The following is a 14504-nucleotide window of genomic DNA, read 5'->3' as shown; positions in this document are numbered from 1 at the left end:
CGATCATCTCCAAAGCCTGACACAGCACAGGTTATAATCTCCGCTGCTGTTCGGTTGCGGGAAATAACCGCAGCCTTGCTCAATTCACACACAATAACCCGCTTTGTTTGCTTTTACGACTCTTCCAGAAGTCGACAACTCACGTTAGCTACCGCCGTTGCCAGGCCAACAGCAGCGTCGCACTACATATACGTCAACGCCACAGCCGCACGTCACCGCTTCCGACGCACGTTGCTCGTTAGTTGTTTTAGCAATTAGCAGTTAGCAGTGAAATCGACACATCGTTCACGTTCATGGCGAATGGATGCAAGGACGCGTTGTTCACACGCGGGGCTGGACAGGTTAGTTGCGGTGCACCGGTGGGCATGAGTTGACAACGCGTAAACCTTCGTAGGCCGCCGTAGAGAGCTGGTGGAGCTACGGAACTTAGCGACAAACCTGCGCCGAGTTGGGTAACAAAGACGGAAAAGGACAGAGACAAACTAAACAAGAAGTCCATGTTGTACCTGGCGTGTTTCGTTAGTCGAGATATTGCCTTATTGTAAAATAATAATAATAATAATAATAATAATAATAATAACGTATTGGACAGACATCGTTGAATAGTTTTAGCTGCACTTACTGAAGCATCCTTCCCACAGTGCAGCATGGGGAGCGAAGGTAAACACGGCAGGTCAACTGCAAGTGTAAGCTGCACTGTCAAATTGACCGAGAAGATGAAAAGCCAAATCAACAACAAGAGTCCACAAATCTTTTTGCATCTTATGTGTGTAGTTTTGCATTGAAGGGGAGTGAAATAAACAACCTTTCACCCGCAGAGGCTCTGATTCTGTTGTTCTCTTTTCCAGAGTGATGATTCGGATATCTGGGATGACACAGCGTTGATAAAGGCATATGACAAGGCAGTCGCATCATTTAAGGTAAAATCAGGTGATGTGCAGTGTATGTGGACGTGACACGTTTGTTTGTTTCTGCCTCTTATGTCTCTGCTCTCGCTTTGTGTGACAGACTGCACTGAAGGGTGAAGATGAGCCGCAAGCCTCCAAGAAAAACCAACCAGGAAAAAAACGCAAGAACAACAAAAAGAACCAGAGCAGGAAGCGAACAAATGCACCACTGGATAGAGAGGTGTGTAACTGCAACTTAACATATACAGATACACATACTGGAAGGAGGCTTAGAGCTCAATGTCGGTTTGTAGGCGTCTCAATGACAGCACTGAAACCAACATCATTGGTGTAAAGTACATTTTATCACTTAAGATAATTACGTTTATGTGTTGTCATATTGTTGTATGTATCTTGTCACTGTTTTTTTTTATTATTTTATTCTAGATTTGGTTCAGTTTGCACCATGAGACAACCAAGTAAGTCTGGCTACACTATAATTACTGTTTGTGTTGTGTCACAGTGGCAGGTTGGAGACTCGTGCAGTGCGTACTGGTCAGAGGACGGCCAGCTCTATGCAGCCACCATCTCCTCCATAGACAAGGAGAGGGGCACCTGTGTAGTTGTTTTTACAGGATACGGCAACGAGGAGGATCACAACCTTGACGAATTGCTTATGGATATTTCTGAGGGTGATGAGGAAACAAATACCAAGGTAAAGCAGTGTAAAAAATTATGAAATACAATATATCTTATTACATTTTTATTATTTTTTTTTACATCTCCCAGGTTAATGGTGTTGTGCATTGCAGTCCATATTGTTCGGTGGTGCAGCAAAATTTGATAGCATGACTGGAATGTTTTACTTTTAAATGTAAAAAGTATAAAAGGTATTGCTGTCAGTCAGCCAGAATCTGCTGCTTCTTTTCCAGACTGGACATTTCCATTTTCAATATTGATAAACCCTTTTGACACATGCACTATTTTTGGAGGGTTCACCAGCTTTACATTTTGGTCCCCGAACAGGAGCTAGTCATTTTTCCATTTAACAAAATCACTCTGGCGGTGAGCCAACTCAAACCTGGTAATATTTCTGTAACCTTTACTCAGTGAAAAAAGGCAGCATCATTCCCTGATACAGTTCACACAAGGTTATGTCTTTCACTCTGCAAATATGCACACCACAAATGAGAAATTGGCTGCATGTGAGTAAAATGGGATTAAATGATAGTCAAGTTACCTTCGACACACATACATATACATAAATCTTACACTGTTTATTGGTATTTGGCTCCTATAGAGTGAATATAACAGTAGGTAATTACTGACAGATAAAGCCAGTTGAGGCAAAGTGAGATAAATGTCAATACTCGATCTTTATCAAATAATAACTCCTGGATTGCAACGAACATAACAAATTGCTATCTGACAGTATAATCAATCCAAGGATTAAGTAGTAATTAGTAAAACATTCTTACATGAATTAGGTTTAGAAGTTAATATTTTTTTCTTCTGCCTGTTTTTTTTTTTAATAAGATATTTCAGAAATTCCCCTGTGAGTAGTCACCAAGGTATAAAAAAAATGAAATTACAAATCCAGGTTAAAGCAATATGTCTCTGCAATTAAGGCAGAATCGTCGACAGAGGAGAGTGACAGGTCAACCACATCAAACCAGCACAAACAACAGCCACACAATAAACCCCAAAAGACCAAGGCCCACAAAGAACCTCCTCCTATGTGGGCTCCTGGTTTCCCTGGGTTTCCTCCAGGTCCACCTCCCATGCATTCTTCCAGACAGGTAAGAATAATGACTTTGTACCTTTCCTTATAGTCAGCAAACAAAATGAACTAGTAATAGACTGATTTTGCACATATTCTTATTGCTTGGGATTCCAATGTCAAAATTTTGTTTAAATTCTGTAAGAAGGGTTGCTCTTAGTTGCAGCAAAATTAATAGTACAATGAAATGTAAACAAAGTGTTTATAATACAAACAATAAAGCAAGAATAAATATTTATCTCTGTGGATATTTGATTGCAGAAACTTGAACTTGCATTTAAGTTAATAGGTTTACCTTCTGTGTTGATGTAACTCTATATGAAGTTCTAAAAAGGGGAATAGAAAAATGTGTTTCAGAAATAGAGTACATTATCTTAAAGGTCATTTGTGAAGGATTTAGTGGAATCTAGCAGTGTAGTTGGAGATTGCTACTCGGTTCCTTCACCTTCCCCTTCCAAGCACAAGGGACAAACTATAGTGGCAATGACACGCACAAAAAAAAACACGAACACCCCTATCTAGAGCAAGTGTTTGGTTTGTCACTTCTGGGCTACTGTAGGAACATGTTGGTTCAACATGGCGGATTCAGTGGAAGGCGACCCATCTGTAGATATAAAAAGCTCATTGTTAGCTTTGTAACATATAGTTATGCATACCTTATTTCATTTCTGCCAATAGAGCATTCTAAATGTTACACACTGGACCTTTTAAGCCTTTCTTGTAGGTTGCATATGACATATGTGGAAGCTCCTCAGATTACAAGAACTGAATGACCCCAGACACTTATATTATGAAAAGTAGAGTTAACTAAAGAGGAATGTTTAAGCCAGGGCTGTGGGGCCAACGGGGCAACGGGCAAAGTTAGCCTGCCAAAAGGTTCGGTTTGGCTGGCCAGATGCTTCTAGTGAATAGAATAATCTATATACAACATACAAAACAATAGAAATTAGTTTAAAAAAATGTATAAAGTAGATCCCTTTTTATGCTGTTTTGTTTGTGTAAGGTAAAAAATGCTCTTTATTATGTAGGACCCCTAACTATTATGTTTCATAACCTGAGCTTAGCGGTCAGAGTGACACTTTCAATTAAGGGAACTTGGGATTTTGGGGTACTACTTGGAAATACTGAGATCTCAGTGTGTTGTTATGAATATCTTTTTTGTCTTTTGTGTCCTCTGCCAGGGGGGAAGCAGACGATCTGGTGGTCATGGGCCTGTACCTCCTTCCTGGCCTCCCATGATGCCTTTTGGTCCACCAGTGAGTTGGAATATATTTTTACACTAATTACAAATGCACAAGCTACAACAGATTCTCTTTTATTTGAGCAATGGGGTCTGTAATCTACGTGTAAAAAAGCACACATTTACTCATCCAGCTGGTAAATTGAGAAACATGCATAGACAACAAATATCGTCAGCTTTCAGCATCTGCATTATGATCACATTCTCGCTTCTGTTGATATCTCTGCCTCAGATGATCCCTCCACCTCCACCAATGAGCCCTGACATGGTCGATGACGAGGCCTTGGGCAGCGTGCTCATCTCCTGGTACATGAGTGGATATCACACAGGATACTACTTGGTATGTGCACAGAAGCTAACTGATTCATTATGGGACGTAAATAGGATTCACAGCTTTTATTTACAGATTCAATCTCGTCTTACGTTATGTAGCACCGTATGGTAATGTGGTTGCTGTTTTGCCTTTTTGGTGAAGTTAATTGATTTTTGTTGGCATGCTTGTCAGTGCTTTCTTGAAGCCTTTTCATCAAATCTCTCCAGCTTCATAATAGGTGGGAGTCCTTGATTTTTTAAAAGGAAGCTGAATTAACGTCATACTTTTTTCTGTTTTTTTTTTTTTTTTACAGGGGTTGAAACAAGGACGCAAAGAAGCTGCCAATTGGACGAAACTGCACCACAAATGAAATGACCAACTCAAGATTTTAGTTTCATTTACTCAGGGCATCACCTGGAGCAGCCACCCTCCCCGCCGTGTCTGATTTGTGTCCTCCTTAATTCAAAAGGAAATGTTCTAAATGAAATGTACAGGCTGGGAACAGAGCGTTCACGGAGAAGACTTTTGTATTCTTTGTAAATATATTAAATAAAGGGTATCAGAGCACAGTTGATAACTCGCTCACTGTTATGTTTTTGATGCACTGTAGCATAGACACACTGTTAACATTTATTGCACAGTAGATGAGTGTTATTATAGCCATTTTTCACTTGGAGATATGTTACGTTGACTCATTAGCAGAAGAGGGGATTCTTTGCTGGGGATTGCTTATCCAAACGTATACATGACAGACTCAATGATCTATGGTTGCAATGGCAAGTACTGTCCAGCAGAAGTCAGACTAGTATAATGTATTCATGTTTATAGGAAACTGACATGAATACATAATAGTTTGGAGTTCAAACCTGTGCAGAATCACAGCCATACAGAGAAACTCCACTTCTAATTATGTGTCTGCTTTACACTTGTGTCTCTTGGCATGCTAAGAATTTGATTGCAAGCCAGACCTGAGTCCTCCTTTAGTCCCTCTGGTGCTTTCCACACAGTTAATTCAGAGAATCGTTCCAGTATATTTCTTGCATTCAAGCTCTCTGTTTTCCCTGAGGTGTTCCTTCGTACACCCCCCAATACGGGACCGCATCCATCATAATGTTTCTCAACTCACATCAAATGCATATTTCAGGGTGATAGTAGGCAAGGTTTCAACTGCAGTCAGTATGACACATTGGGACAGTTGTGCAGATAAAGATGGATTCTAAAACAAAGTCACTGAGACGTTAAGATCATTGAAAGACATTTTGTCTTAATGTCTTCTACACTTGACAATCTCAGAATTACCTTAAATGCAGACAAAAGGGCTTTTACAGGTAAGTGAGAGAGAACATTGAGGTGTTTTAACACCACTGGAATAGACACGCTAATGTTGTATAATTGTGTGGAATGGGAGCTTGAGATCCATTACTGTCTTGATAACTCTGGGTATGCACACCTGTTATTTAATTTATTTCTTCATCCTCAAAACTTAATGTTTGAGGTTTAATAATGTAAGAACGGTAGAGGATGCATGGCAATGGTTGCAAATACTGTATGCAAGTATATATTTAGAATATCTAAAACCAGATGTAATTACAGTGGGAAGGAACAGCCACAATCGTTCTGCACAGCCTGTAGCGCTTTTATTCCGTGAAAAGGAAGCCAAAAAGATTTCCCATATTTCCTATACTGGTGATTTACTGCCTGCTTACACCCACTCCTCTGGTTCTAAACTGGTGGGCAATTGATCATGTGTATGTGTGAGGGAGAGAGAGAAACAGAATGGGATTTTGCGGCACGATGTAACAGCATGATCGTCTCCTGTTTTTTTATACCATGTGATCTTCCTCCAGCTGCTCCATAGCCATTGCTTTCTGAGTGAAGAGCGGCCCCTTTGTTTGTGTTCTGACTGTGGTCTGCATTTTATAGCCCACTGTGACTATGCCAGTGTTGACTGCTGTATTTGATTCTCACTGTAGCAGTCACTTTTGTCTTTGCCTGTTTGTGTAAGTTTGTGTGGGCAAAAGAGAGAAAACGGGAGAGAAAAGAGGGACAGTAGCAGTAGAAAATGTAATGTGTAGGATTTACAAATAGAATATGCACTATAAATGAGGGGTGATAAACCAGACCTATCTTTCCCCCACAGACGGGTTTAAAATCTGCCACGGCAAAGCCTGCACATAAGCCCATTGCTTGCCTGACTCTGCAGCAAACTGAGATGCCCAAAGGGCTTGATGGAGCCCAGCGAGGAGTTAAAAGGGGGTCAGACCTAGCTTGGGAAAGCACTGTTCCCCTCTGTGACAGTCTACCCCCTACTGACCAGCACGGCATGAGGCATGTAAACATAATCTGCATTTCACATAGTCCCTTCTAGGAAACAGACAGACATCCAAGTGAGATCACATTGCTGCATGAGTTACAGCGCCTTCAGCTATTTACTCAGGCTCCCGACATCAACAAACATCCTGCTTCTAAATAAGACTTGGGGGGAGATTAGAGAAACAGGGCCTACACAAGCCCCTTTCCCTTTTTCCATAGAGGCCGAGAACCAGACAGCCACTCAACAACTCCAGTCAACATTACATGTTTGAGGTTTTGGTGCAAACACCATTAACCCCAGTGGAGGCAAGTAAGTGTTTTTTGAGACAGGAAAAGATAAATTTGGACTATTAAGCATAATTGGTACAAGTTTGGTCTGTGATAAATCACTGGATTAAGTGAGACTTTGTTTCACAGTAAGCATAGTACACTGAATTGTTATGTAATCAGACTGAAACATAGCATGGGAAACACAACACTATTTATATTTTTCCTTTTCCAAAGAACACAAATGAGTGTCAGACACTAAATTCAGATTTCACGATTGGCAGACAGACAACATATTCCAGTATCAAGGCTGTTTATGATTCAGGCACAATTGAACAAAACATCGCAACATGATACCATGATGTCAGGAAAAGGATTTTCAGAGATAATTGTCTACCCAGTGTTAATCAAGGCAGTTATGTTGTAAAATCACAGGAAACAATGGCTCGCAATTACACAAACCCTGATGCAGACTTTATCTTAATGCATTGATTTCCAGCCTTGCATCACTAAAGGCTTTTTAACTCATGTATGGCTTTTGGGTACCTTGTGATTGTTCTCTCTTTTAATGGTTCACATTTTATTTGAATAGTTTCAGGTGACACCGTATGTCACGGCTGGGGTTACACAGTGTCTGAATGTGCAGAAAATGGATAAGTAGAGCTTTGTTGAACACTGGCTTTTTGCCATTGAATAGTTCTCGTAACCTCGACACTTAGCTGCCCAAGGTAACACCGAAAAGTGGAAAAAATGAGAGAGCTCTGACATTGAAGCAACTCAGATCGCCTTAACAACATATTCATTGGTATGGGAAACTTACTAAAATGATAAAATGAACGGCCTAAAAAGCAACTACCATGAGACAGTTTAACTCTAAGGTTGGATGTGAGTCCCAGTATCTTGATCAAATATGCCTTTTTATGGGACTGTATAAGCAGTAGCACCTTGTATCATAAGGCGTGAACCTCTGTCACTCACTGTGTGGATGTGACCTCTGCCTTAGTGAGACTGACCCTCGATGACCTTCTGACCTCTCAGAATTCCACTCCCAGCAGGTCCAGTTAATTCCTGGTGCCGCCACAGACTGTGATTCACATTCCTGCTGGATCTCCATGCTTTGTTGCAGATGCTCGTAAATATAATGTTATACAATGAAGGAAAAGTCCGTACCCCCCGCTTTACAGCCCCTTAAGTAGGCAGCGTTATTGGTATTAAGAAAATGGGAATTCTCAGAGGCTAAAGAGTAGCATTAAAGCATTACCAGAAACATACTGTAGATCCTGGTCCTTTGACAGGTCAAGGGAAGTATTGTATCCACTATAGAAACTGTGTGCTATTAATCTCAACCCAGCTGAATCCACTGGTGCATTCATCATTCAAAAGCATATTACTTATTGGTCAAACATCACTGTGTTCCAGTAAACACCTCAAGTTTTCCAACATCAAACATGCCAAGTTGAACAGACTTTTTATAGATTATTTAGTTGGGCATTTTTGCCTCTATTGGACAGTTAAGAGGTAACAACGTAACTATTTGGCTACCAAGGTGCTCCACTCCAGATTTTTTTCATTTTATAGATGGTACAGCCCTAAAAATGTCATCTGTTTGAATATGGCAATAACTTTTATCTTTAAAGTTCTCTTCATAAATACATTTGAGCTCATTTAAAGCACAACAGACAAATGTAAGTGTGATATACAACTTAAAATAATTAGTGATTATTGTCCTATACTGTGTGGTAATTGTCTATGACTATTTAAATTGAATTTTAATGACAGCTTTGGAGTAAATATATAAACATCAGGGTGGAAAAAAAAAGAAAAAACACCCAAGAAGTTAAAATATGCCTCTTTAACTTGGATGTATGTCTGTAAATGTGGACAGATTTTGTGTATTTTGAGAGGCCACAATGAAATAATTAGGCCTACAAATAGATAGTAGATAGTTGTCGTGCGCACATGTGGGCATGATTTTTTTTTTTATGTCCATCCAACTATATTGAATGACTTGCATGAACAGGCCTCCAACAGGCTTCTGAGATATTGCAATAGTAAATCTCAGCGGAGCAGAGCACACGACATCCATCGCCGGTAGAGGTCTCTGGATACAGGACAGGGCAAAGTTAGGTCTCAGCTGAACCACATGGGGTGTCACCGTGTCAGTGACGGACGCACAAGGAGCAGTGTTTGGAAAAGTGAAAAGTCAGCTGTGAAGGAAGGAAGGAAGACTCCGTAAATTTGTTTTCTCTCCCCCCCTCCCGCTTGTGGACTTCTTCCAGTCTCAGCTCCCACATCTGAAGAAACGACAGTGTTTGATTCGGGGTTTGCATAAATCTCCTGGGAGTTTTCTCCGGTGAGGCCGTTTTGTGCCGCCTGGATCTGCGCTAGGCTGTTTGGCACTTTTCTAAGCGATTCCTCTCTTCGCGCTCACTTTAAGTTCAGTAGTCTGCACAGGACCATCTGTGAAGTTGCCAGAAAGCGGAGACGATGTTTTGCCGGAATCAAACAGCGAGAGCAACCGTTGCCCGCGGCTCTGCCCTTGAAATGGAGATACGGCGAGGGAAGTTCAGAAAGAGCGTTTTCCTGGATACATCACAGGTAGACTCTGATTGTCCACCACACACAGCCAACAAACAAACAAACAAACACACACACACACACACACACCCACACACACGCGCGCTATGGGGGATTCTCTGTTTACAGCTTTGACTGATCTCTCTGCCTCTGCAAACTAACTTATTTGGCACACTTTTAATCTTGTTCCGAAGGCAGTTGAGTGTTTGCTTTGCTTTGTGCGGCATTTTAATTACATTACACTGGGGAGCTGTGCTGTTGCGTTCAGGTTCTGAGATTAAAGCTGTTAATTGCTGCATTTTCCAAACTACTTTGCATTTTACTCGAGTCTTAACAAAAACCAATAATATTCCTACAGAGACTTCAAAGTGTGTCTGTGGTACTCAGTAGTGGGTTGATAGTAAGTTAAATGTGCTTTATGTTTTGTTCCATCTCCCATGATATTGTTTTAATATTCCTACATGGTTTAATATTGTATAGCTTTGTTGTGATGCTTGCACTTTCAGATGGTTATTGCATGACATTTGTCTTTCATAATGGCCCATTCTTAATTTCTAAAATCCATTATACACTTTTATTTTGTTCTCAAGAGATGTATCTTCCCTTGATCTTCACCTAATTCTCAAAGACTTTCATTGAGTAACATTGCAGTGTTTAAAAACTTTGAAAACTCTGTTCAGCACATGGATGTCCAACACCTTGCCTCACTTCTGACTCACTGCTTTAGTTGTGACTCTAGCATGTGGACAGTCACCTGCAAGGGAACAGTCAAAAAAGGGCTGCAGCCAGAAGTTGAGAACTAGGTCAGAGCTGGAGCCTGTGTATCCCTCTCAGCTGTTTATCACTGGATTAGAACTGGTACTCTTCATGCATGTTTTCCTCTTCCTCTCTGCAAAGCTCCCATGTCAACATCTGCTTCATATTAACCACTGTTTGTCGGCAGGAGCGACTTCCAATCTAACCTCTAATTATATTTACTCACGGGCCACTTTAATAGTGTTTTGATGGAAAGTCCTCCCTCTTTCTTTCTATCTCTCTTCTCCTCCTTTTCTCTTTCTCTTTCACAAACACACACACTTGCCTGTGTGCCCTGGGCAGTCTGCATATTACTTTGGTTTCACTTTAGTGAGCTGGTATTTGGTTATTCTGTCAGAAACATGTTCCTGTCTTAGGGGTGTTTGTGTCTGTAAAATTAAAACTAAATCCACATTTTAGATGTACACAGTTTTTGAAGAGAATTGTTTTGGTAATACTAGACAGACGAGGGATGTGTGTGTGGAAGAGAGAGTATGAGGGAGCGAGAGAGGAGGGGGGGGGGGCTCAATGGTAAGAGGATACTTAAGGAATGTTAATGGTTGCAATACGGCAAATGGGAAAGATAAGGGTATTGTCCTGTCTCTCTCCTTCCCTCTCTGAATGTCTCTTGCTGTCCAGGTGTGTGTGCAGGCATACACATTGTCAGCTTATGTGCACTAGTTCTTTATAATTCATGTCACAGGAAAACACCACTGAACCCCGGGAAGCCAGGGACACTGTCATATTGATCTGCAGTCAGAACTAGCCTGATCTGGTGTCTGAGACGTGTGAGTTCATATCTGACAGTCGAGCTGGTGAAAGCCAGTAACACAATACACTTCCTGGAGGTGCAGTAGTGTTAATGTGGTTAAGTCTGTACAGTTTCTCGGGCGGGAGTGAATGAGCTCATGTTTTTTCAGGTTTATTTTCAGATGGTGTGAGTTGCTGATTGTCTGCAGAGCGTACAAACAGTGTAAGCAATTTTCCTCAGAGGCACTGTGATAAGAGAGATGAGCAGTGGCACACATCCTCTTTTAGCCAGTGTAGTCATTCATCACTTATCTTACATATTTATATTTATATTTATTTGGCCAACATGGTCCAGTGAGGGTAAGCTGAGGAGGAAGCAGAAGTGGGATGAGGCTGTTCTTTAAATATTTTTTGTGAGAAGGACTGACCAGGCATATGCCAAACCATCCCATTCATCTTTAAATCAAGCTTCATGGGTACTCTACCCCTAACTCCTATTACTTTACCCTGTTTAGTCTCAGCATTAGTTATTAATCAGGGTAAAGACTTCCGTTCTTTTCACAACAACAATCACTACTTCCTTAACTGTGTAATCTGCTCTCTGCTGGTTCTCATACAAGATTAATTTGTGTCTCTGCCTTTGTTTCCAATGCTAATGATCCTCTTTCAGAGACTGGGACTTTCCTCCGGCTCTGTGTGTTAGGACTCGCTCAGTGCCACTGTGGAACCAGTATGTGGCATTTCAATGAAGCAGGCTACCTCGGTGTGAAAGCACCCTTTTTTCACTGTGCCAGGGGATATCACGTTTGTGTGTGTGTGTGTGTGTGTGTGTGTGTTCATTCGTGCCAATATTTGAGCTTCTTATGTAAATGTTTGCATGTAAAGGTGGTTTGTCTGGAATTTCTGTCAGTCAATGACATGTTATCAGAGAATGAAATGCACAATGCTCAAACAGCTGATAGGGAAAGACTTGTTGCACTGAACCCAAAAAGAGTAGTACAAACTTTGTTTTGTTCACTTGTTTGTGTATATATGAGCAATGAAAATGTGTATTTCGTATCTTCTCTCCCTACATGCCTCAAATCTGTACTCTTACATTAGGCCATATTCACAGCAGTGAACCATGTATATTTGATCAGCTTAAGAATTTAGTATTTAATACACGTTTGTTGTTAAAGGGACACTATCATTTGAATGGATTATAATGGTCTAAAAAAAGCTCTCACACTGTGTGTTAATGTGCCTGGAGCCAAATGAAGCCAAGAGCATTATTTTGTAAGACTAAATGACTGCTATTATTAAGACTGCAGAACCAGACTTTGGGGATTTCTGTGGACTATGTGCCTAATTGTGATGTAACTGTACATAATCAGTTATGTAAATAAATGATTAAAATGTTTAAAGTATTGGCAGCCATCCAGTTTGACGTGTAGAATTATTATATCCTTTGCAAGTTATTGTTTCCAAGTGAATATAATTAAAATGTCTCAGCATTATCAAGAGAAGTCCTGACAGTCTGTGTCTCTGTGTTCCTCTGAGGTCTGGTGGTGCTGAATCATTCTGCTGTGTGCGTATCACAAATTGACAGGGTAATACGGTCAGAGATTGGAAGCAGAATGAGAAACTGAGCAAACGATTACATGCTCATATAGTATTTGTCCAGAAATCCATTCCGCAGCCGTCCTGTCGATCTTCGGCCTGCTGCTCTCAGTGGGAGCAGAGAAGACATCTGCTTTCTACATCCCTCCTCTCTGATCCACAAGGCCACCAGTGTGTCTCTGCACTCTGATATGTCTTGTTCCTTGCCTTCTCCGCTGTTTCAGCTTAAGCCACCCATGCGTGCAGTGGGAGCCTGGGCAAGTGTGGTTATTATTATGGAGGTGGGAATGGAATGTCTTCTATTTCAATGCTCTGACTCCGCATTATGTTTAACTCAAGGATGGTCCCTACCAGTCCCCACTGCTGTGGCTACCACCAGCTATGCAGGGCCAGGAAGTGGTTAGATGGATGTGTGATGACACACCCATCCACCCACATGCGTTCCTAGCCTGCAGGAGTGTATGGCAAGGTCTGGGAATCCACCATTTGTGTTGAGCTTTAACAGCTTCGGGCTGTGGTTTGGTTGGTTTTTGGTGCTCTGCCCTTCTCCACCCTGTAGATCCACACACTCTCACCAGTAAGTATCCAAACTGAACATACTAGTGGGTTTAGTGAAATTTTGGATACTCTGGGAGTTCCCTTTGCTCAGCATGTATTCACCCACCCTAAAAAGAATGTGTTGGTCACACCAGTAGTGCAGTAACTCCTAGCCTAAAATTTGGGTAATGTTATGCACTGTTTTTTTTTTAATGCAAAGTTTGCAAAAGAAGAAGCTCTTATCAGAATTTGTTAGATCTAGAGAAATGTTTACTTGTTTGTTTTTCTCCATATTCTGATGTTTCAGGTATGAGGAATATTTTATTTTATCAGTGGAAACTGATGCGTCCTGGTGTTATTTCTCCCAAGTCCGATATATTGTGTAACTGATATGTTTTCTCCAGATGCTTGGATGTATGGTTTATAGTTCAGAGGCAGACCTTGCACCGTAAGCAGCCTCATGCTCAGCAGCCTCTCAGTGTGGCTCCTGCTAGTGTTTAATGTGGCCTGGCAGAAAACTGTGATGAACTAAGCCTGTTTATGTAAGCATATGTTTGCCCTCCCACATACACAGGGAGAGAGGTCGTATAGATGTTGCCAGGACGACACTTTTGCCAGCAAAGAGGAAGCACCTCAGACCATGAACCCATTGAGAAAAGATTTGTTTTTAAGGAATGCCAAAACTTCCCCCAAGTCTCCCTCTCAAGGCAGCTCTGTGTACCCAGAAAACAATGGGCCATCACTGCACCGTAGCCACAAACCAATCCCTGTGCATGGGCATGAAATGCCGGGCAAAAGGGGCCTGGAGGTTCTTAAGAGTGGATGCATTATACCAGATTTTTTGAACAACTAAAGTGTCAGAGTTGCCAAGCGGGGTCTACATAGAGTTCTGTGAGGGAGTTATGATATGGGATTTTCAGCTCAATCTTCCAAATTAGTGTGGGACTACCCAGTAGTGTTTAGAACTGTATGAACTGTAAAGTGTGTGTGCACCCTCAGGGCTTTCTGGCATGTTGAACACTGCAGGGGTGCAGAGGAGATGCCAGGGAAAAGTTTAACCTTCTAAAACCCTAAAAACCTCAAACAATGCTCAAGCACTGGTGCTTTCTGCTTAGATGCTTTCTTGGTATGTTGAGGGATATTTTAACTAGCAAATGTTTAACTTTTTCTTATTACCCAGGCTTTGTGTGAACACCATTGTGGAGCACTGTTCCCACTCAGCCTCTGACTGCTTGCACAAATGAAAAATTGTTTAATCTCAGTTTCTTCCATCCGTGAGTAAGATTCAGCCAATGTCCTGCTATTGTTCCGATGGTAATGACTGGACTGTTTGCCTAATAAGTTTGGTGAAAGACAGAACAAAGCTTTATTGTTCAAATAAACTATTTAATAAAGATTCATACTTCTTTCGCTGTTGAACTCACATGTGCACATTCTTTATCTTTT

The 14504-nt window shown here is 41.2% G+C and overlaps 2 protein-coding genes across 3 annotated transcripts in view; both read left to right on the top strand.

Moving 5' to 3' along the window:
- The first annotated feature begins 204 nt into the window (after positions 1-204).
- Positions 205-4794, top strand: smn1 (survival of motor neuron 1, telomeric). The gene is made up of 8 exons (XM_035659225.1): positions 205-341; positions 849-920; positions 1009-1128; positions 1411-1602; positions 2516-2686; positions 3849-3923; positions 4140-4247; positions 4534-4794. The coding sequence occupies exons 1-8, from the start codon at positions 294-296 to the stop codon at positions 4588-4590; spliced, it is 843 nt and encodes a 280-aa protein (XP_035515118.1). The 5' UTR covers positions 205-293; the 3' UTR covers positions 4591-4794.
- A 4165-nt stretch (positions 4795-8959) lies between these two features.
- The window catches only part of rtkn (rhotekin), a 56044-nt gene continuing 50499 nt past the window's right edge, over positions 8960-14504 (top strand). Inside the window, exon 1 of one of the 2 annotated variants that reach the window (XM_035657853.1) lies at positions 8960-9398. In XM_035657853.1, coding sequence (XP_035513746.1) covers positions 9288-9398 — 111 coding nt within the window. In that variant the 5' untranslated portion in view covers positions 8960-9287. The remainder of the gene's footprint in view (positions 9399-14504) is intronic. The other variant, XM_035657850.1, reaches the window with a different exon arrangement.

Source organism: Morone saxatilis, unplaced genomic scaffold (assembly GCF_004916995.1).
Source record: "Morone saxatilis isolate NCDOM2014 unplaced genomic scaffold, NCSU_SB_2.0 Contig16, whole genome shotgun sequence".
NCBI lineage: Eukaryota > Metazoa > Chordata > Actinopteri > Moronidae > Morone > Morone saxatilis.
Note: the sequence above shows the minus strand (reverse complement) of the source record. Positions and strands in the feature narration are given on the sequence as shown.

What these genes read in the sequence shown, in the direction of transcription:
- smn1 (XM_035659225.1), top strand. Translation starts at nt 294, where the DNA reads ATGGCGAATGGATGCAAGGACGCGTTGTTCACACGCGGGGCTGGACAG. An exon ending in AGGCAGTCGCATCATTTAAG is followed by an intron (nt 921 to 1,008) that starts GTAAAATCAGGT and finishes TTTGTGTGACAG; the next exon opens with ACTGCACTGAAGGGTGAAGA. An exon ending in ATGAGGAAACAAATACCAAG is followed by an intron (nt 1,603 to 2,515) that starts GTAAAGCAGTGT and finishes TCTGCAATTAAG; the next exon opens with GCAGAATCGTCGACAGAGGA.